The following is a 23,313-nucleotide window of genomic DNA, read 5'->3' on the forward strand; positions in this document are numbered from 1 at the left end:
GTTGCTCGTTCGCAAATCGTTCGCATTGAATAAGACATCGTTTGGTCGTTCGCAATAGGCAGGGAGGCAGTGCTGAGGAGGAGGCAGGGGGGGCAGTGCTGAGGAGGAGGCAGTGCTGAGGAGGAGGCAGGGGGAGGCAGTGCTGAGGAGGAGGCAGGGGGGCAGTGCTGAGGAGGAGGCAGGGAGGCAGTGCTGAGGGGGAGGCAGTGCTGAGGAGGAGGCAGTGCTGAGGGGGAGGCAGGGAGGCAGTGCTGAGGAGGAGGCAGGGGGGCAGTGCTGAGGAGGAGGCAGGGGGGCAGTGCTGAGGAGGAGGCAGGGGGGCAGTGCTGAGGGGGAGGCAGTGCTGAGGGGGAGGCAGGGGGGCAGTGCTGAGAGGGAGGCAGGGAGGCAGTGCTGAGGGGGAGGCAGGGAGGTAGTGCTGAGGAGGAGGCAGTGCTGAGGAGGAGGCAGGGGGGCAGTGCTGAGGGGGAGGCAGGGAGGCAGTGCTGAGGGGGAGGCAGTGCTGAGGGGGAGGCAGGGAGGTAGTGCTGAGGAGGAGGCAGTGCTGAGGGGGAGGCAGGGAGGTAGTGCTGAGGAGGAGGCAGTGCTGAGGGGGAGGCAGGGAGGTAGTGCTGAGGAGGAGGCAGTGCTGAGGGGGAGGCAGGGAGGCAGTGCTGAGGGGGAGGCAGTGCTGAGGAGGAGGCAGGGGGGCAGTGCTGAGGAGGAGGCAGTGCTGAGGGGGAGGCAGGGAGGCAGTGCTGAGGGGGAGGCAGGGAGGCAGTGCTGAGGAGGAGGCAGGGGGGCAGTGCTGAGGGGGAGGCAGGGAGGCAGTGCTGAGGGGGAGGCAGGGAGGTAGTGCTGAGGAGGAGGCAGTGCTGAGGAGGAGGCAGGGGGGCAGTGCTGAGGGGGAGGCAGGGAGGCAGTGCTGAGGGGGAGGCAGGGAGGCAGTGCTGAGGGGGAGGCAGTGCTGAGGGGGAGGCAGGGAGGTAGTGCTGAGGAGGAGGCAGTGCTGAGGGGGAGGCAGGGAGGCAGTGCTGAGGGGGAGGCAGGGAGGTAGTGCTGAGGAGGCAGTGCTGAGGGGGAGGCAGGGAGGCAGTGCTGAGGGGGAGGCAGGGAGGTAGTGCTGAGGAGGCAGTGCTGAGGAGGAGGCAGGGAGGCAGTGCTGAGGGGGAGGCAGGGAGGTAGTGCTGAGGAGGAGGCAGGGGGGCAGTGCTGAGGAGGAGGCAGTGCTGAGGGGGAGGCAGGGAGGCAGTGCTGAGGAGGAGGCAGGGGGGCAGTGCTGAGGAGGAGGCAGTGCTGAGGAGGAGGCAGGGGGAGGCAGTGCTGAGGAGGAGGCAGGGGGGCAGTGCTGAGGAGGAGGCAGGGGGGCAGTGCTGAGGAGGAGGCAGGGGGGCAGTGCTGAGGAGGAGGCAGGGGGGCAGTGCTGAGGAGGAGGCAGTGCTGAGGAGGAGGCAGTGCTGAGGAGGAGGCAGGGGGGCAGTGCTGAGGGGGAGGCAGGGGGGCAGTGCTGAGGAGGAGGTAGTGCTGAGGAGGAGGCAGGAGGAGGTAGTGCTGAGGAGGAGGCAGGGAGGCAGTGCTGAGGAGGAGGTAGTGCTGAGGAGGAGGCAGGAGGAGGTAGTGCTGAGGAGGAGGCAGGGAGGCAGTGCTGAGGAGGAGGTAGTGCTGAGGAGGAGGTAGTGCTGAGGAGGAGGCAGGGGGGCAGTGCTGAGGGGGAGGCAGGGGGGCAGTGCTGAGGAGGAGGTAGTGCTGAGGAGGAGGTAGTGCTGAGGAGGAGGCAGTGCTGAGGGGGAGGCAGGAGGAGGTAGTGCTGAGGAGGAGGCAGTGCTGAGGGGGAGGCAGGAGGAGGTAGTGCTGAGGAGGAGGCAGGGAGGCAGTGCTGAGGAGGAGGCAGGAGGAGGTAGTGCTGAGGGGGAGGCAGGAGGAGGCAGGGGGAGGCAGGGGGAGGCAGGGAGGTAGTGCTGAGGAGGAGGTAGTGCTGAGGAGGAGGCAGGAGGAGGTAGTGCTGAGGAGGAGGTAGTGCTGAGGAGGAGGCAGTGCTGAGGAGGAGGCAGTGCTGAGGAGGAGGCAGTGCTGAGGGGGAGGCAGGAGGAGGTAGTGCTGAGGAGGAGGCAGGAGGAGGCAGGGAGGTAGTGCTGAGGAGGAGGCAGGGAGGCAGTGCTGAGGAGGAGGAGGCAGGGGGAGGCAGGGGGAGGCAGGGAGGGGGGGCAGTACAGGGGGAGGAGGATAAAGGAAGTGACTGTCCGTGCAGAGAGCAGAGGCTGCGGGAGGCGGGATGTGCTCGGGCGGCTGCTCGGTGACGGTCTAGCTGCCAACAATCCACACAAAGCACCGGGGACATCATGGCCTCCATGGCGGCCGCCATAGCCGCAGCCCGGATCTCGGTGTTGGGGAACCGGCCCCTGGACGAGAGGGAGCGGAACCGCTTCGCCTACTTCTCCTCACTGAACTCTATGGCCAAGAAGATCATGCAGGACAAGGAGCGGGTGCGGGAGCGGTACGGAGCCCAGTGGGAGAAGATGCCGCCCAAGGAGCAGGACGAGGCCATAGACCGGAGCATGGTGGACCCGGAGCTGCAGAGGAGGTATGCCCTACACCGGGGCCCCAGCACAACCGAGCCCGCCCTGCCCTGCTACCCGGTGCTCAAGATCCAGAGCGGCCAGAAGGTGGTGCACTTCGGGGAGGAGGTAGGTGCCGTGCCAGGGGGTGCTGGGCAGAGGGTGACACCACACAGACCTGTGCCCAGAGGGTGACACCACACAGACCTGTGCCCAGAGGGTGACACCACACAGACCCTGTGCCCAGAGGGTGACACCACACAGACCCTGTGCCCAGAGGGTGACACCACACAGACCTGTGCCCAGAGGGTGACACCACACAGACCCTGTGCCCGGAGGGTGACACCACACAGACCCTGTGCCCGGAGGGTGACACCACACAGACCCTGTGCCCGGAGGGTGACACCACACAGACCCTGTGCCCGGAGGGTGACACCACACAGACCCTGTGCCCGGAGGGTGACACCACACAGACCCTGTGCCCGGAGGGTGACACCACACAGACCCTGTGCCCAGAGGGTGACACCACACAGACCTGTGCCCAGAGGGTGACACCACACAGACCTGTGCCCAGAGGGTGACACCACACAGACCCTGTGCCCAGAGGGTGACACCACACAGACCCTGTGCCCAGAGGGTGACACCACACAGACCTGTGCCCGGAGGGTGACACCACACAGACCCTGTGCCCGGAGGGTGACACCACACAGACCCTGTGCCCGGAGGGTGACACCACACAGACCCTGTGCCCGGAGGGTGACACCACACAGACCCTGTGCCCGGAGGGTGACACCACACAGACCCTGTGCCAGAGGGTGACACCACACAGACCCTGTGCCAGAGGGTGACACCACACAGACCCTGTGCCAGAGGGTGACACCACACAGACCCTGTGCCAGAGGGTGACACCACACAGACCCTGTGCCAGAGGGTGACACCACACAGACCCTGTGCCCGGAGGGTGACACCACACAGACCCTGTGCCCGGAGGGTGACACCACACAGACCCTGTGCCAGAGGGTGACACCACACAGACCCTGTGCCAGAGGGTGACACCAGACAGACCCTGTGCCCAGAGGGTGACACCAGACAGACCCTGTGCCCAGAGGGTGACACCACACAGACCCTGTGCCCGGAGGGTGACACCACACAGACCCTGTGCCCAGAGGGCTCCTAATAATAACCTGTAGCTGAACCTCCAGCCTGGGTGCACCAGCTATTGTTCTCTGGTATCAGCCATTCAGACTAGGGGAGGTTGACTGTAATATTCCTAAGGAGGAGGCCTGATAGATGTCTTCTCCGTAGTCACTACATGCATATATGCAGAGACATAGCATAGGGGGCCACAAGGTCTTCTTGGGTGCAAAAAATCCAACAACTATTGTACCCTGAGAAAGCCTGGCAGATCGAAAGTGAGCGACATTACATACACTGTATGCATCACCGCTCAGGAGTATACAGGAGCAGGGCAGATATATACACAGTATGCATCACCGCTCAGGAGTATACAGGAGCAGGGCAGATATATACACAGTATGCATCACCGCTCAGGAGTATACAGGAGCAGGGCAGATATATACACAGTATGCCTCACCGCTCAGGAGTATACAGGAGCAGGGCAGATATATACACAGTATGCATCACCGCTCAGGAGTATACAGGAGCAGGGCAGATATATACACAGTATGCCTCACTGCTCAGGAGTATACAGGAACAGGGCAGATATATATACTGTGTACAGGAGCAGGGCAGATATATACACTGTATACATCACCACTCAGGATACAGGAGCAGGGCAGATATATATACTGTATACATCACCGCTCAGGATACAGGAGCAGGCAGATATATACACTGTATACATCACCGCTCAGGATACAGGAGCAGGCAGATATATACACTGTATACATCTCCGCTCAGGATACAGGAGCAGGGCAGATATATACACTGTATACATCACCGCTCAGGATACAGGAGCAGGGCAGATATATACACTGTATACATCTCCGCTCAGGATACAGGAGCAGGGCAGATATATATATACTGTATACATCTCCGCTCAGGATACAGGAGCAGGCAGATATATATACTGTATACATCACCGCTCAGGATACAGGAGCAGGGCAGATATATATACTGTATACATCACCGCTCAGGATACAGGAGCAGGGCAGATATATATACTGTATACATCACCGCTCAGGATACAGGAGCAGGGCAGATATATATACTGTATACATCACCGCTCAGGATACAGGAGCAGGGCAGATATATATACTGTATACATCACCGCTCAGGATACAGGAGCAGGGCAGATATATACACTGTATGCATCACCGCTCAGGATACAGGAGCAGGGCAGATATATATACTGTATACATCACCGCTCAGGATACAGGAGCAGGCAGATATATATACTGTATACATCACCGCTCAGGATACAGGAGCAGGGCAGATATATATACTGTATACATCACCGCTCAGGATACAGGAGCAGGGCAGATATATATACTGTATACATCACCGCTCAGGATACAGGAGCAGGGCAGATATATATACTGTATACATCACCGCTCAGGATACAGGAGCAGGGCAGATATATATACTGTATACATCACCGCTCAGGATACAGGAGCAGGGCAGATATATACACTGTATGCATCACCGCTCAGGAGTATACAGGAGCAGGGCAGATATATATACTGTATACATCACCGCTCAGGAGTATACAGGAGCAGGGCAGATATATATACTGTATACATCACCGCTCAGGATACAGGAGCAGGTAGATATATACACTGTATACATCACCGCTCAGGATACAGGAGCAGGCAGATATATATACTGTATACATCACCGCTCAGGATACAGGAGCAGGCCGATATATATACTGTATACATCACCGCTCAGGATACAGGAGCAGGGCCGATATATACACTGTATACATCACCGCTCAGGATACAGGAGCAGGCCGATATATATACTGTATACATCTCCGCTCAGGATACAGGAGCAGGCAGATATATATACTGTATACATCACCGCTCAGGATACAGGAGCAGGCCGATATATATACTGTATACATCACCGCTCAGGATACAGGAGCAGGGGAGTCCACCACATGTACATTGTATAGCGCTGAGCGGCGATGCATACACTGTTGTATTACTTTCCCTTTATTTTCTCCAAGCCAGGTACTTGCCCCGGGCACCAGCCCCTTTACCTGGCGTACAGAGCTCTTAGTGACCATGGGCCCCATCGGGATGATTTCCTGGCTATGGCTTTGGTTATGGCTATGGCTTTGGCTTTGTATTGTGGATGTGAGAGAGGAAGCCACAATAATGTACGATCAGTGTATGAATAATACACAGTATCCAGAGACAGGGCAGCTACTGGCAGTGACATGGTTAAAGGGCTGCGACAACAAGCTGCTTGTAAACTCCAGACTGTCACCCACGCCTGTCATTGTGATGGGTGGGGCTACAGCAGGTCACATGGTAAGGGGGGGGCTGATGTCTGCAGGTTCTGCTTATAATACAAATATTATGGCTCTGACTCCATAATATTTACCTAGAAATATCAGGCTTGGTGCTGCGGGATCCATCATTGGCATCGAGGCCTGGCACTGCTGTGCTTAGGTGTTCAGACTGGTATCGAGGTTCCTTCCCTGTGTTATATGACGGGCAGCATAGTGGTATATGGCGGGCAGCACAGTGTTATATGGCGGGCAGCATAGTGTTATATGACGGGCAGCATAGTGTTATATGACGGGCAGCACAGTGTTATATGGCGGGCAGCATAGTGGTATATGGCGGGCAGCACAGTGTTATATGGCGGGCAGCATAGTGTTATATGACGGGCAGCATAGTGTTATATGACGGGCAGCACAGTGTTATATGGCGGGCAGCATAGTGTTATATGGCGGGCAGCATAGTGTTATATGGCGGGCAGCATAGTGGTATATGACGGGCAGCATAGTGTTATATGGCGGGCAGCACAGTGTTATATGGCGGGCAGCATAGTGGTATATGGCGGGTAGCACAGTGTTATATGGCGGGCAGCATAGTGGTATATGGCGGGTAGCACAGTGTTATATGGCGGGCAGCATAATGTTATATGACGGGCAGCATAGTGATATATGGCGGGCAGCACAGTGGTATATGGCGGACAGCATAGTGTTATATGACGGGCAGCATAGTGGTATATGGCGGGCAGCACAGTGGTATATGGTGGGCAGCACAGTGGTATATGGCGGGCAGCACAGTGGTATATGGCGGGCAGCACAGTGGTATATGGCGGGCAGCATAGTGTTATATGGCGGGCAGCACAGTGGTATATGGCGGGCAGCACAGTGGTATATGGCGGGCAGCATAGTGTTATATGGCGGGCAGCACAGTGTTATATGGCGGGCAGCACAGTGGTATATAGCGGGCAGCATAATGTTATATGACGGGCAGCACAGTGTTATATGGCGGGCAGCATAGTGTTATATGGCGGGCAGCATAGTGTTATATGGCGGGCAGCATAGTGTTATATGATGGGCAGCACAGTGGTATATGGCGGGCAGCACAGTGGTATATGGCGGGCAGCACAGTGGTATATGGCGGGTAGCACAGTGGTATATGGCGGGTAGCACAGTGTTATATGGCGGGCAGCATAGTGGTATATGGCGGGCAGCATAGTGGTATATGGCGGGCAGCATAGTGGTATATGGCGGGCAGCATAGTGGTATATGGCGGGCAGCACAGTGGTATATGGCGGGCAGCACAGTGTTATATGGCGGGCAGCATAGTGTTATATAGCGGGCAGCACAGTGTTGTATGGCGGGCAGCACAGTGGTATATGGCGGGTAGCACAGTGGTATATGGCGGGTAGCACAGTGTTATATGGCGGGCAGCACAGTGTTGTATGGCGGGCAGCATAGTGGTATATGGCGGGCAGCATAGTGGTATATGGCGGGCAGCACAGTGGTATATGGCGGGCAGCACAGTGGTATATGGCGGGCAGCACAGTGTTATATGGCGGGTGGTATATGGTGGGCAGCACAGTGGTATATGGCGGGCAGCACAGTGGTATATGGCGGGCAGCACAGTGTTATATGGCGGGCAGTATAGTGGTATATGGCGGGCAGCATAGTGGTATATGGCGGGCAGCACAGTGGTATATGGCGGGCAGTATAGTGGTATATGAGGGTCTCTTGTATCTCATTGGACCCCGATGGATCCTGTTATAAGTCCCTCAAATCAGCTGATATGTCACGTCAGTGTGGATGGAGCCTCATTGTTGTAGAGTCATCGTCATCCACAGTAACCCAGCTCCACCAGCTCCGCCAGCTCCACCAGCTCCACCAGCTCCGCCATACCGTCAGGACACAGGACCCAGCAACATAAGGATCAGCTTATTACTCTGCAGATCAGCACTGATCATTTCCAACTTATTTACCTTATTTCTTAAAGGGGTACTTCACCAAAAAATGTTTTCTTTCAAATCAGCTGGTGCCAGAAAGTGCCAGAGATTTATAATTGACTTCTATTAAAAAGTCTGCAGTCTTCCAGTACTTATCAGCTGCTGTATGACCTGCAGGAAGTGGTGTATTCTCTCCAGTCTGACACAGTGCTCTCTGCTGCCACCTCTGTCCATGTCAGGAACTGTCCAGAGCAGGAGAGGTTTTCTATGGGGATTTGCTGCTGCTCTGGACAGTTCCTGACATGGACAGAGGTGGCAGCAGAGAGCACTGTGTCAGACTGGAGAGAATCTACCACTTCCCGCAGGACATACAGCAGCTGATAAGTTCTTGAAGACTGGAGAAGTAACTTACAGATCTATATAACTTTCTGACACCAGGTGATATAAAAATATTTATTTTTCTCTGGAGTTCCCCTTTAATGGGAAGAGCGGCCTCTAGCAGATGATGTTGGGAGAAAGAAGCATCGGGCAGGTTGGATTTTAGCACCCAATCCTTTTGTTCTCCCTAAAGAAAAGCCGCAGCCAGGAGTATGGATACAGATTTCTCTCCTCCAAGAGAGGAAATAATGAGATGACGTTGTGCGACCGTGGAGATCGACGTCCCTGGAATAGACTCTCTGAGATGTTGGAGCATTGTGTGTCATGTGAAGGATTATTCCTCCACTATTCTGTATAGAAACCTTTCCATGTAGTGACGGGGAGCGAGCTGTGCTCCTATGTAGTGACCCCCGGCCGGGGGCAGGAAGCATTACAGGCAGAGTAGTCACACATCTTTTTTCTCTCTTTTGCAGGATATTACTTGGCAAGATGAACATTCGGCACCGTTTTCCTGGGAAACTAGAGTAAGTGTTGGTTCACACATAAATATGACACGTAGACAGTTTGTTCTATTGTCTTGTGCAATGTTTAAAGTTTCGGCCAATGAATATTAAAGGGGTACTCCACTCAAAAATAACTTTGGATATGTTGCTGCCCATGGTGAGACTTAACAATTCCTTCCATACTTGTTATTATCTATTCAGTCTCCTTCCCCCAGTTCTTAACTGCTGCTTTCTGCTAAAAACTCAAAAATCTGTGTGTGAGCTTTTCTCTCTGCCCCCCCCCCCCCCCCGTCTGAGCGGAATACCCCTTTAACCCATAAACAAATTCTTTAATTTGCCCATAAATAGCAATGTACGGGTTTTTTGTTTGAAAGTATAACTGTCCTTTCAGATAACTGCAATATAGAAACTCTGTAATATGTATATCTGTAGCTGCTGTATGTCCTGCAGAAAGTGTTGTATTCTCTCCAGTCTGACACAGTGCTCTCTGCTGCCACCTCTGTCCATGTCAGGAACTGTCCAGAGCAGCAGCAAATCCCCATAGAAAACCTCTCCTGCTCTGGACAGTTCCTGACATGGACAGAGGTGGCAGCAGAGAGCAATGTGTCACACTGGAGAGAATACACCACTTCCTGCAGGACATACAGCAGCTGATAAGTACTGGAAGACTGGAGATTGATTAATAGAAGTAAATTACAAATCTCTTGTCCGCGCACAGGACAGCTAAGGGGCTTTCACATGTTCTATGCATGTAAGATGTGCTATGGACCATAATGCGGGACTTCCAGCATTATAATGAATCATTCCGTGTTACAGTCCATGCCGCATTCTCAGTGCACGGACCGCAATCACAGAACATGCGGCTGCCCCCATATGCTGAACATGAGCTGTAATGGCGGCAGGTGCACTACTGGTCACATATTGCTGCTGATCCTCTGCTTGTACATTACTCCCTCTGGATCAGATATGAGAATCCGGTCTGACCGGTCGGCGAGCGGAATATGCTGAACGTTACAGATAACTCTCTGTATGTCTATGGGACAGCAGTGACTGACAGCTCGCTATGTGGACTGTATATACATCCACAGCGGAGGCAAAGGGAATCAGCTGTATACTCAGTTATTGCTCCTATTGCTCTGTCTGCATTTTTGCCTCACACATCAAGCTAATAAACCCTTTAGCGTACACAAAAATGGAGTCAACCAAGTTTTTGTGTACATTTAAAAAAAAAATAAAATAAAAAATGTGTTTTAATCCGTGGAAGTCAATGGAAAAACAGATAAAAGTGGATGTGCACAAATACATCCGTTTATTCATCTGTTTTTTGCAAAAAAAAAAAACTGATTAAAAAAAAAAAAAAAATACAGCAAAAAAAAAATACAGTCTGAGCCCAGCCTAACTCCTCTAGCCATAACCAGGGAGTGCTGGGCTTCTCGATTATTGCTCTGCCCGGCTCTGTACACATATATCTATATCTATATCTTCCATCTCTCTCTACAAAATATATATGTGTATATATATATATATATATATAATTTATTATGCACACACAGATATCTTCCATTCCTGCCGGTCTCTCTGGTTCTCGTCTCAGTGAATCTTCAGGTACAGAGACACAGAGTCAGATTCCTGCTTCTCGGCTATTTAGAATTCTCCCGGCTGCCAAACTAAACAGCTTCCTCGGGTCCCCAGCGGCCTCGCATGCTTCTGAAATACTGCGCATTCCGACCAGCTGAATAACGGGTATAAATAGACTTCTGGGCTCGTTCCCTTCTAAGTGGAAGAAAAGGAATTGATTTTTTCCTTCTTGTGTCTGTAGGAGAGCAGCCTGATCAATCCTCGGTGTCCTTATGCCGCTACACATCCCTCACACCGGGCCTCGCTCTCCTCCAGGATAGACTGACTGCTATGGGGGATCATTCACATGCGGCAGATTTACTGTGCACCTTACAGTAACTTCCATGCAGATGGGATTGTATAGATCTCTCCTGTATGTGGAAGTGTAATTGATCTGCACTGTGGATTATACAGTCTGCAACATGCTGCAGGAAATTGCCTAATATCTGTATGCTTGTGTGTATATATGCATGTGTATGCTTGTGTGTGTGTGTGTGTATATATGTATGTATATATGTGTGTGTATGTGTTTTTGTATGTATGTATATGTCTGTGTGTTTATGTGTGTATGTACCACATGTACAACCTCAATTCCAAAAAGTTGGGACACTAAACAAATTGTGAATAAATACTGATGCAATGATGTGAAGGGGGCAACAACTAATATTTTATTCAGAATAGAAGACAAATCACAGATCAAAAGTTTAAACTCAGAGAATGGATCATTTTAAGTGAAAAATATGTTGTTTCAAAACTTCAGTGTCTACAAATCCCCAAAAAGTTGGGACCATGCGGTTTTTACCCCTGTGTGGCATCACACCCCCCCCCCCCCCTTCTTACAGCAGACGTCTGGGGACAGATCAGACCAGTTTAGAAATAGCAATGCTCTCCCATTCATGTCTAATCCAGGCCTCTCACTGTTCCAGCATCTTGGGCCGTCTTTGTCGCAGTTTCCTCTTTATGATGCGCCAAATTTTCTCTATAGGTGAAAGATCCTTCCCCTACGTATTCGTGATGTTGTGATCGCTGCAGAATGTGGTCGGCCATTATCTTGTTGTAGGGTCTTCCCTGAAAGAGATGACGTCTAGATGGGAGCAGATGTTGTTCTAGAACCTGAGCCTAGCTCTCTGCAGTAATGGTGCCTTTCCAGACATGCAATCTGCCCATGCCACAAGCACTGATGCAACCCCATGCCATCCATCATGCGGCCCCGTGCCTCTCAGTCCTGCGGCCCCATGCCTCTCAGTCCTGCGGCCCCATGCCTCTCAGTCCTGCGGCCCCATGCCTCTCAGTCCTGCGGCCCCATGCCATCCATCATGCGGCCCTGTGCCTCTCAGTCCTGCAGCCCCATGCCTCTCAGTCCTGCAGCCCCATGCCATCAGCCATGCGGCTTACTGAACGGAGCGTTGATAACAACTTGGCTGGGCCTTGTCCTCTCTGGTCCGGACCACATGGCGTCCTAGTGTTTCATAAAGAACTTCAAATCGTGACTTATCTGACCACTGAACAGTTTTCCATTTTGCCACACTCCATTGTAAATGCCCCCCGGCCCAGTGCAGAGGACGGAGCTTGTGGAGCTTAGAAATGGCTTCCTCTGTGCACTGTAGAGTTTCAGCTGACAGTGGCGGATTGTGGTCACTGACAATGCTTTCTGGAAGGATTCCTGTATGTATTACCTGTGTGTGTGTATGTATATATATATATATATATATATATATATATATATATATATATATATATATATATATATATATATATATATATATATATATATATACTCATACACTCATACCCCTCTTATTACCTGTATATATGTGCCCGGTGGATTGTGGTCACTGACAATGTTTCTGGAAGGATTCCTGTATATATTACCTGTGTGTGTGTGTGTATATATATAATATATATATATAATATATACTCCTACCCCTCTTATTACCTGTGTATACTATATATGCCCGGTGGATTGTGGTCACTGACAATGCTTTCTGGAAGGATTCCTGAGCCCATTCTGTTATTTCCCTGACAGTGCCATTGCATAGCAGAGCCAGCAGTGACCCGGCTGCAATAAAACACAGACATCAAAAGTTACAAATAGATTCAAAAGTGAAAAACAATAGCAACGGTAATGAAATGTTTATCCCTTTCCAACATGAAGGGAGGAGCATCTGTCCGATAAACTTAGGGTGTTATTACACTGGCTGATGGGGGCCCGATAATACCTGTAAATGAGTGCCAATAGTCGTTTACCAAGGGCTGCAAAGACATTGTTTCGTGTAGATTTGTAGACACTGTGACACCAGCGTGGCCCCTTATAGTCAATGTCTAACTCAAGGTACGAGTATTGTGATCATTACTCCACACTGACTAGGGGCAAATACCCCGAAACGGCTGTCTGTGGGTGGAAGCCTGCCTTGGCAAGCCCTTGTCATGTAGCAATACTCGCACCTTGAGTTAGACATTGACAATAAAGGGCCACCCTGGTGTTTCCCTATTTATGTTCCAATAATCGCAACCGAGTGGGACTTAAGGGGCTACCTATCAGGGTGGTGTGGTGCTCTCCCCATCATGGAGGCACCCCGTGGCAACAGGCTAGATATCTGGCTATCTCGTGTTTTGAGACTCGCAACCGAGACTCCACGGACGCCTTTTTTGCATAACTTGTAACATGTTGAGTAAAATTGCTGCTCATTGTGTGATAAGGAGTCCAGTGGGCGGAGTCACTCAATAGACTGGACTCTTTAGCATGCAAACATCAGAGATTTCAATCAATAAATTACAAGTTATACTGAATCTTTCCCCATAATGTTATATATCTGCTCTGTAAGAGGATGCTGATAGCTTAGGTAGCATTTTCATGGTGACGGATTCCCTTTAAGGGGACTGGTCTGCAGCTCACGATGAAACCCTCCCAGTCACAGGTTGCAGACCACAGGGGCAGTATCACCATGCTCACCAGACCCTGACACCATCTTTTTGCGGCGTGCTCCTTTAGGTAACATTTAACTACTTGAATATCCAGATGTTGGAATGTGGCTGTTTATATATTCCCATTCCTATCCGGTGTCTGTCTCATGTTTGGAAAATTCTTCCTCTATGGCAGACAATGCTATATTAGTCTCTAATCCACCATCTTAGCATATCTTACTGATCACTCGTATGGCTGAGGTGGAGCTGTCATCCATCCTTAGGGTCCATGCACTGGAAGCCATTCTAACTCTCCGCTTATTCCTAATATTGGAAAGTACAAGAGTCCTGATCATCCATAATGATGGACAATGAAGTCACGGGGCGGTGTTGGGTTCTTACCTGCTTGTTCAGTACAATACTAGATATGAGCGCAATACGAGCGGCATGCTTGAGTTCGATATTTCAGCATTTGATTATCGGTGGCTGAAGAAGTTGGATGCAGCCCCAGGGAGTCCTGGAAACAGGCCAAAGGCTGTTTCCACCCGAACTCCCTAGGGCTGCATCCGCCCGGACTCCCTAGGGCTGCATCCGCCCGGACTCCCTAGGGCTGCATCCGCCCGGACTCCCTAGGGCTGCAAGCTCCAGTTTGGATGATCCCGAACATGCTCGAAGTCCGCTAAATTCTAGTAGCAACAGGTTTCTGGCCGAAGTGACTAACCCTATTTAGCGCAAACCTAAGAGAAAGGGAAGGAAGCACATGAGCACCCATTACTCACCAATTGCCTATCTCACTACTCAGATGTTGCATCATGAACAGGTGGCAGGCTCGGATAGTACATCACCCTCTTCCCAATGTAGAAGAATAAAAACTGCTAAGAAGTCAGCGCCCAATAGGCTCTAGTATCGGTGATGGTGATGGAGGCCAACCATCCCATAGTGGAAGGTCCATACACCAACGTCCTCAAAGCCCCACAACATCCAAGGTGGTTCAGAATTTCACAAGTTTATTGTGCAACCGAGTAAAACACAACGTTTCGGAATTCTGAACCTCCTCGGATGCTGTAGGGCTTTCTGGACTTTGGTGTATTAGGATAATTCCGCAAACCACCCAAAGTGTTTCTGCAAGACGCCATTAAGTTTCATGTCATGCTTTGTAGATTTAACTGTGAGATCCCGAGGACGGACTAATATACAGCGTCAGCCTGACCTTCGCCAAAAATCACTCCAGTGGTGTGCCGACGTATCCACTCGCCCATCTCTCCGTATACTTGTACCTGTCAGAGGACCATGCCTTGTGCACACTGTTTGCTATTCATTCGCTGTTACTCGTACAAACACTTACAGAGGGTCTCTGGGGGGTCATCCTCTAAAATAGCTATTTTTACAGCTGCTCTGGCAAAGATTAAAATCCTTATTTATAGCAGCATGAATGGATCCAATAAATCGCTGACAGATTTTCCAAAGTAGTGAAAGAAATACTGAAACCTACAGACTCTTTTCTTCATTTCTTAGGGTCTGTAAAGCGCTATATACCTTGTGCTAACCTGCTAGATTGGGATAAACCCTGTTTTTGTTGCACAAAGAAATGGTGGCCATTAATGTGCTGAACCTACATTGTTTTCTTCTATTAAAAAATTGCCAGTACTTATCAGCTGCTGTATGTCCTGCAGGAAGTGGTGTATTCTCTCCAGTCTGACACAGTGCTCTCTGCTGCCACCTCTGTCCATGTCAGGAACTGTCCAGAGCAGGAGAGGTTTTCTATGGGGATTTGCTGCTGCTCTGGACAGTTCCTGACATGGACAGAGGTGGCAGCAGAGAGCACTGTGTCAGACTGGAGAGAATACACCACTTCATGCAGGACATACAGCAGCTCATAAGTACTGGAAGACTTTTTAATAGAAGTAATTTACTAATCTGTATAACATTCTGACACCAGTTAAAAAAAAACAACTAACCTTTACCAGTGAGATTCTCCACATTGGACCTAAATTTCCACTTGGACTTGAGTCCCTACCTTGGCCTTGTCCCCCTTACATTGGCTGCCGGTGATATGTCAGGTCCATGGTGATCCTTAGGAAGCAATGGTCTAAGCGCATACCCATCATTGAATGGTAACCCGTTTCCTGTTGTTAATTTTTCTTCATCTTTTTCCAGAGTCAGATGGAATTGAGCGTCGCCTCGTTGTCTACTCAAGAACCAGCGAGCACCATTGTACAGAGTGAGCAGAAGCAAACCCCCAAATCTACCAGTCAGAGCAACCAGGTGAAGACTCCGCTGGGAAACTCTGCTGCCAAGCCACCTCAGGGAATGAGGACGCCCAACTGTGATGGCTCCACACCAGCCAGGAAAGAAGAGGAGTCCGCCTTCTGGAAGATAAGCATGGAACGGTCTCGAGTGGAAGGTTCCCAGTCAGAATTCCACTCTTTAACCCCCAGTCAGATAAAGTCCTTAGAAAAGGGGGAGAAACCCCTTCCGGTCTATTGTAGACAAGATTCATTCCAGAAGGAGAAGGAAGTTACCAAGCCGGAGAAACCCGAGAAGTCTCTTGTGTCTGAAAAGCCATCGGTGGTCACCAAGCAGCCAAAGACAACCAACCCCAGTAGTGTTTCTCCAGCTTTGGAGACTCCTCGGCCGAGCCAGTCTTCTGTCAGCACTTTAGATGACGTCTTTCTTCCAGAGCCACCAGCACCAATGCCAACCGTGACAGAACCCAGAAAGCAGCCAGAAAGCGAGGAGGCTATCACAGCAGCAGGACCTCAGCTCTTCTCACAGGTCGGTGTAACATCTGGGAAACCAGTTAGATGCCACATGCCGAAATATATTTGTTTTCTAATCTGTTTTTAATTGTAATTTTATTATTTCATTTTTTGTACATTATTATTATTTGGACATCTTGCTTAAGTGGTTTCTAACAGCATTTAGTGATGTACTTTACAGCAAGACTCATGGACATAGACGACCATAGAAGGTTTATGGGCATGCTCTGTGACCTGTATGTTCTGTATAATATTTCTTGCTTATCAACCAAACAAAACAGTCAGGGACAGATCTGAAGGGGCTTTCACCCCACAGTGCTCAGGGGGCGAGGGACCTCCCCATGATCAGTGAGGATCCCAGAGGTTGGGCCCCCTGCAGTCACCTAGTTGTCACCTGTGTTGTGGGTAGCTGATAACCTTTATTCTTAGGATAACCCTTTAATAGTGATGTTTAGAGGGACACAAAATGGTCGCCTATGATCAGTATATATTTTTACTCTTGATTATAATTCAGTTTTGTGAAAGCATCACACATCCTTTTCCATCATCCATCACCTCGTCCCTATGGGTAACCAACATCATCTAAAGGATTTTTTAAATTTTTTTAAACAAAAAAGTTAAAGGGGTACTCTAGCAGAAAAAAATATTTCAAATCAGCTGGTGTCATAACATTTTATAGATTTGTAATTTACTTCTATTTAAAAATTTCCAGTCTTCCAGTACTTATTAGCTGCTGTATGTCCTGCAGGAAGTGGTGTATAATCTCTATAAACTGTCCAGAGCAGCAGCAAATCCCCATAGTAAACCTCTCCTGCTGTTTCTAAAAGTTAACTATACTGTTGGCACTAAAGTCAGTGCTTATAGATTTTCTCTTTTGTAATTTGTTCTTAAAAAACCTAATAAAAAACATTGAACCAGAAAACCTCTCCTGCTCTGGACAGTTCCTGACATGGACAGAGGTGGCAGCAGAGAGCACTGTGTCAGACTGGAGAGAATACACCACTTCCTGCAGGACATACGGCAGCTGATAAGCACTGAAAGACTGGAGATTTTTTAATAAAAGTAAATTACAAATTTGGATAACTTGATTTGAAAGAGATTTGTTTTCACCAGAGTACCCCTTTAAGTAATGCTAATAATATATGGACATAAACCACTAAGCACACGTGGCATAACATACACATATCCCAGCAAACCACTTGTGTACTGTCGATTGGGTTTTACACTAGTGAGAGGTTTAGTTGCACAGTGCAGTGTGTTGTGTAACATGTATTATACTATTACGCCTGATGTGTCACCTACACCACGCTGCCCTATAAACCTCCTCAGCCTTCCAGATAACACATCTGCTTTCTGTAGATACACGGCCATGCTGTGGATACACCCTGTTCCCGTATATTGCAGATCCGTGCGATACCGTCACCGCTGATGATCAATCTGCTGATCTGTTTATTATGGCTGTGACCGACCGCATCATCCAGCGTCCTCGAGATCTCATTGTCTTAAGGTTTTGTTATCCATCAAATAAATAAACAGAACGCTAAATGGAATAGTCTGGGATAATTGGCGCACGTGTCCGCTGGAAGGAAACGACAGCTCATAATTGGCAGCTATTAGGGTAAACACTGGGGACGTAATGATTGTCATCTCCGGCCAAGGCCGATCAGCACCGCTGCGCAGTGACTGAAACGTCCGTCCACGTACTCCCCAGCTCCAAGATTTCATTTATTGCTTCTTGTGTCGGGGATGGATCCGCTGCAACTAAGAGACAGGAATGGCGACAGAGAGGAAATTTAATCTCCTTTAAGTGTAATTTCCCGGTACTATATTGTGATGTCTGTAACGTGTGTGGTGCCGAGCGCTCGGGCTGCTGTGATGTTCTCGCTCCTGTCTGATGATTCTCTGATACTTAGGGCAGCGATGAGGAACCTTCCGCCCTCCAGAAGCCGCTCCAGGCATGATGGGAATTGTAGTTATCCACAGCTGGAGGGTCGATGGTTCTCTGTAGATTAACTCCATATTAGCTGCCACATAGTGAAGAATAATATGGGAGTGTTGTACAGATGTCATCTATGTCTCTACAGCAGTGCTTCTCAAACTGTGAGGCGCCCCCTAGTTGTTGGTGAGGCCCAGCTTGGGAGCCAGTTTTCTCAGAAGTAACTATGATCTGCACAGTCCTTTTGCTGTTTGCAAAAATCTCCATTTTAGCAACATTAATAACTTATATTGTACTTGCTTTATTAGTATAGAGAGCTTGAGAGATGGGTGTAAGGTAGCCCTAGCATTATTTCCAGCTTTTAAATGGACTTTCACCACAGATAGTGAGGCCCAGGCATCCTCTTGGTCAGTCTGGTGAGGCCCAGGCATCCTCTTGGTCAGTCTGGTGAGGCCCAGGCATCCTCTTCGTCAGTCTGGTGAGGCCCAGGCATCCTCTTCGTCAGTCTGGTGAGGCCCAGGCATCCTCTTCGTCAGTCTGGTGAGGCCCAGGCATTGCCTTGGTCTGTTGGGTGAGGCTCCAATAGAAAAAGTTTGAGAAGCGCTGGTCTACAGGATACATAGGTCACGACCGGTCAGAGCTTCATGTCTCTCCTGTATCTGAAGCTCAGGCCTGGGGTTAGGCCTCTCCGGGCCCCGTGATAGAGATGGTGACTAGAGACAAATGGGGAAAGGTCCAAGTCTACAACTACATGCTGCACATTGGTTCTTCCTATGTAAAGACACATGGAGCTACAGCTACATGGCTGCACATAAGCAGAGTGTGCACACAGGGCCGTCATATTCTCCTGAAGCCTGGCCAGTGACCGTCACCAAAGTCTTGAAGGGGTTTAAATGTGTGCAGGGGGCTGCGTCAGTGTGATCGGCCTGCACACATTAGTGTCTCAGGGGACGGGTGTAATGCTAGGTGGTAGTGATCACACTGCTGCCAGTCATTAAAGGAGAAATCTGGTGAATTTTTTTATTTAAAGGGAACCTGTCACCCCCTGTTCCGGGGTGACAGGCTCCCGACCCCCCGATAGAGCCCCCTATACTCAACTTATCCCGCCGGGTCCCGCTTCTGGATCCGGTCGGGTCACGGAGATCTCAGCCGCTGCAGCCCGGCGCGCACGCTCCTCAGATGAGTCCAATGCTCATAGAGAATGACGGAGTGCTGGACTCTCCCGTCATTCTCTATAAGTGTTGGACTCCTCTGAGGAGCGCACACGCCGGGCTTCAGGCGCTGATATCTCCGTGACCCGACCATCTCCAGAAGCGGGACTCGGCGGGATCACGTGAGTATAGGGGGCTCTAACGGGGGGTCAGGAGCCTGTCACCCCGTCACCGGGGGTGACAGGTCCTCTTTAAGTATTGTACTGCCCCCCAAAAGTTATACAAATCACCAATATACAGTTATTACAGAAAATGCTTATAAAGGGCTTCTTTCCCTGCACTTACTACTGCATCAAGGCTTCACTTCCTGGATAACTTGGTGATGTCACTTCCTGGATAACATGGTGATGTCACTTCCTGGATAACATGGTGATGTCACTTCCTGGATAACGCGGTGATGTCACTTCCTGGATAAACATGGTGATGTCACTTCCTGGATAACATGGTGATTTCACGACCCGACTCCCAGATCTGTGCGGGCTGTGGCTGCTGGAGAGGATGATGGCAGGGGGATGCTCAGTGTCCCTCCAGTGTCCTGCGTCCCTCAGTGTCCCCCTGCCATCATCCTCTCCAGCAGCCACAGCCCGCACAGCTCTGGGAGTCGGGTCGTGAAATCACCATGTTATCCAGGAAGTGACATCACCATGTTATCCAGGAAGTGACATCACCATGTTATCCAGGAAGTGACATCACCCTGTTATCTAGGAAGTGACATCACCCTGTTATCTAGGAAGTGACATCACCCTGTTATCTAGGAAGTGAAGCCTTGATGCAGTAGTAAGTGCAGGGAAAAAACACTTTATAAGCATTTCCCATAATAAGTGTATATTGGTGATTTGTATAAATTTTGGGGGGCAATACAATATTTTAATAAAAATTTTTTTGCCAGATTTCTCCTTTAACCCCTTAAAAGCTGTAAACTATAGTGATTGCAGCGTTTCAGGAATTATAGTAGACTTGCACCATCCTGCATCCCCTGGTGGGGTCACTATAGTAGACTTACACCGTCCTACATCCCCTGGTGGGGTCACTATAGTAGACTTACACCGTCCTACATCCCCTGGTGGGGTCACTATAGTAGACTTACACCGTCCTACATCCCCTGGTGGGGTCACTATAGTAGACTTGCACCGTCCTACATCCCCTGGTGGGGTCACTATAGTAGACTTGCACCATCCTACATCCCCTGGTGGGGTCACTATAGGGCAGTAACCGGTGGGCCGCAGCTCTCCCTGATTTCAGCCAGAGTCCTGTAGTCAGTGACAAGTAACCTGCTTCTCCTCTCCCTTACAGATAAACACGAGCAGCGTACTTCTGAAGACCGGATTCGACTTTCTCGACAACTGGTAACCAGACTCCTCATCGTCATCTCCCCCGGAAGACGCGGCAAATAGTTTTCTTGATCCAGATGTTTCCTCGTAACCTGCAGACTCTTCTTTTGTAAAACTGTATTCATTTCTATTCTGTACTTTTGTGATGCGTTGGTTAGTTAACTCTTTATGTACCGTCCTGGTGAGGTCAGGGTCTTTCTTTAAGGTGCCTATACTATGCGTGTATCCCATTTCCTACAAGGTTTTATGACGCTATTACTGATGACACTAAAACCAAAACTGCCTGAATCCAGCTCTGCAGTCTGATGGTCGGATTGTGCGACTGGTCCTTATACTTGGATTCATCTCACATCATCATTACTACCTATGTTTAGCGGAGAATTTCACAAATTGCGTCTATCCCATGTGACCACAGATCTGATGGGGGTTTGATCCCAGACTCGTATAATATACCTATATACTTACTCATATACTTCGTTCTGTTTTATGAACAGCAGTGAGTAGAGATGAGTGAACGTCCAGCACATTTGGATTTGTCTTAACCCTTTGGTGCAGCATTGGATTAGCGGTGGCTGAAGAAGTTGGATGCCGCCCTAGGGAGTCCAGGGACTCATGAATACGGCCTGTGGGATGTGTATGGCTGTATCCATGTCATCTCGGATTTTCTGCATCCAACTTCAGCAGCCACAGTAGCTGCACAATCAGGTTCAGACGAATCCAAATGGGCTTGAAGTTCACTCAATTCTACCAGGGAACATTGTGAGGGCGTCCGTCCTATCGTGTTACCTGCGGAAAGATAAAAGGTTGTAATATTGTGGGTGCTGTTCACACTTGTGTTAAGGGGGTTCATTGAGTTTTCTGTATAAATAGTGCAGTCTACAGAGCTACAGTAGTGCAGTCTATAGAGCTACAGTCTGCAGTAGTGCAGTCTGTAGAGCTACAGTCTACAGTAGTGCAGTCTGTAGAGCTACAGTCTACAGTAGTGCAGTCTATAGAGCTACAGTAGTGCAGTCTATAAAGCTACAGTCTACAGCAGTGCAGTCTATAGAGCTACAGTCTGCAGTAGTGCAGTTCATAGAGCTGCAGTAGTGCAGTCTATAGAGCTACAGTCTGCAGTAGTGCAGTCTACAGAGCTACAGTAGTGCAGTCTATAGAGCTACAGTCTGCAGTAGTGCAGTCTATAGAGCTGCAGTAGTGCAGTCTATAGAGCTACAGTCTGCAGTAGTGCAGTCTATAGAGCTACAGTCTACAGCAGTGCAGTCTATAGAGCTACAGTCTGCAGTAGTGCAGTCTACAGAGCTGCAGTAGTGCAGTCTATAGAGCTACAGTCTGCAGTAGTGCAGTCTATAGAGCTACAGTCTGCAGTAGTGCAGTCTACAGAGCCGCAGTAGTGCAGTCTACACAGATGGACCCCAGTAAAGTCAGAGGGGTCCATCAGCGTTCCTTAGTACAGAGTTCTGTTATAAATACATATCATGTTACATTGAGGGAACAAGCATTAGAGGAGCCCACATTTTTGTAGCCGTTTGGTGATTTGCATCTTATCTAATGCTTAGTATTAAAGCAGGAAAAAAACATAATATACTTACCAAAATTTGGTATACCTTTACTGCATTGCTGGTCATCACTTTACTGCATTGCTGGTCATCGCTTTACTGCATTGCTTGTCATTGCTGGTATAAAGCCCCCACTGCTTCTCACAGATGTATTCTGCTCCTAACAAACAGTATCCATTCCACTGAATATTAAAGCGTTTGTTTGAATCAACGTTATACATACGGCCGCACTGTGCTCCATGCTCCCTCCTTGCTGATATTTGGTCTTTTCTCTGTTCAAAAAAAAAAAAAAAAAAAGAGCCCAAACACAAGAAGTCCTCGTCTTCTGCCGCTCACACAAGGAGAGACCCCCGCCCATCATGCAGGTTGTATATCAGCTGAGGGCAAGAACTTTCTATTCTCAGCTCTGCAGCTACCAGGAGACAATGCTCTGTGTTATGTATAATGTCACTGTGTGGTTACCGAGGTGCTGTGTGACAGGAGAGCTGACCATTCAATGCGAGCACCCCCAGGATTCTCTGCTACTCAATGTGGACCCACCAGCTGTATACATGCACAGTGAAGGGAGACACCTAGTGGCCGTATGTATAACATTGATTTAAACATAGAAAAGGTATTAAAATAAAATGAAGCGAGTATATTGCAGCTTCTGTTCTTTTATAAAATGTTTGCGCCATGCTTCATTAAAGCGAAGCAGCTTATAAGGTGTATTGTTGCCATAATGACCCTAAAACCACTTCTTATAGGTTCTAGTGGATAGCAATGTCGATTTCATACATCCGGGCCTCCTGTACTATGTTATAACGTTAGTGGAATTGTTTTATGTAACTATTTATTCCATCTATGTTGCTTATTAATTAGATTTATATATTGCACAAAGGAACAGATTCTTTTACATAATCATTTTCCATCTCGTGATATTTATATGCATAGTGATATATATATATATATATATATATATGCATACATATAGTACATGATGACATATATGTGCATATAGTATATAGTGATATATATATATATATACACACTACAGGACAATATATGTGTGTTGTACTTTTGTAGTCTTCTATTTTCTATTTTCTTTTTTTGTACCACATGAACAGGATTCTGTGTCTTCTGCTTATAGGCAATGTGGCTGCAGTATATCACAGGACGGGTAATGTAGACATAGATGT

The 23,313-nt window shown here is 49.2% G+C and overlaps 1 protein-coding gene across 1 annotated transcript; it reads left to right on the forward strand.

The window, feature by feature from the left end:
* Nucleotides 1–2,205: 2,205 nt before the first annotated feature.
* C15H1orf198 (chromosome 15 C1orf198 homolog) lies at nt 2,206–20,967 on the forward strand. Its single transcript, XM_069954967.1, has 4 exons — nt 2,206–2,663; nt 8,792–8,842; nt 15,500–16,117; nt 20,542–20,967. Exons 1-4 carry the CDS (start codon nt 2,319–2,321, stop codon nt 20,596–20,598), a joined length of 1,071 nt encoding a protein of 356 aa, XP_069811068.1. The 5' UTR covers nt 2,206–2,318; the 3' UTR covers nt 20,599–20,967.
* Nucleotides 20,968–23,313: the final 2,346 nt, after the last annotated feature.

Source organism: Dendropsophus ebraccatus, chromosome 15 (genome assembly GCF_027789765.1).
Source record: "Dendropsophus ebraccatus isolate aDenEbr1 chromosome 15, aDenEbr1.pat, whole genome shotgun sequence".
Lineage (NCBI taxonomy): Eukaryota > Metazoa > Chordata > Amphibia > Anura > Hylidae > Dendropsophus > Dendropsophus ebraccatus.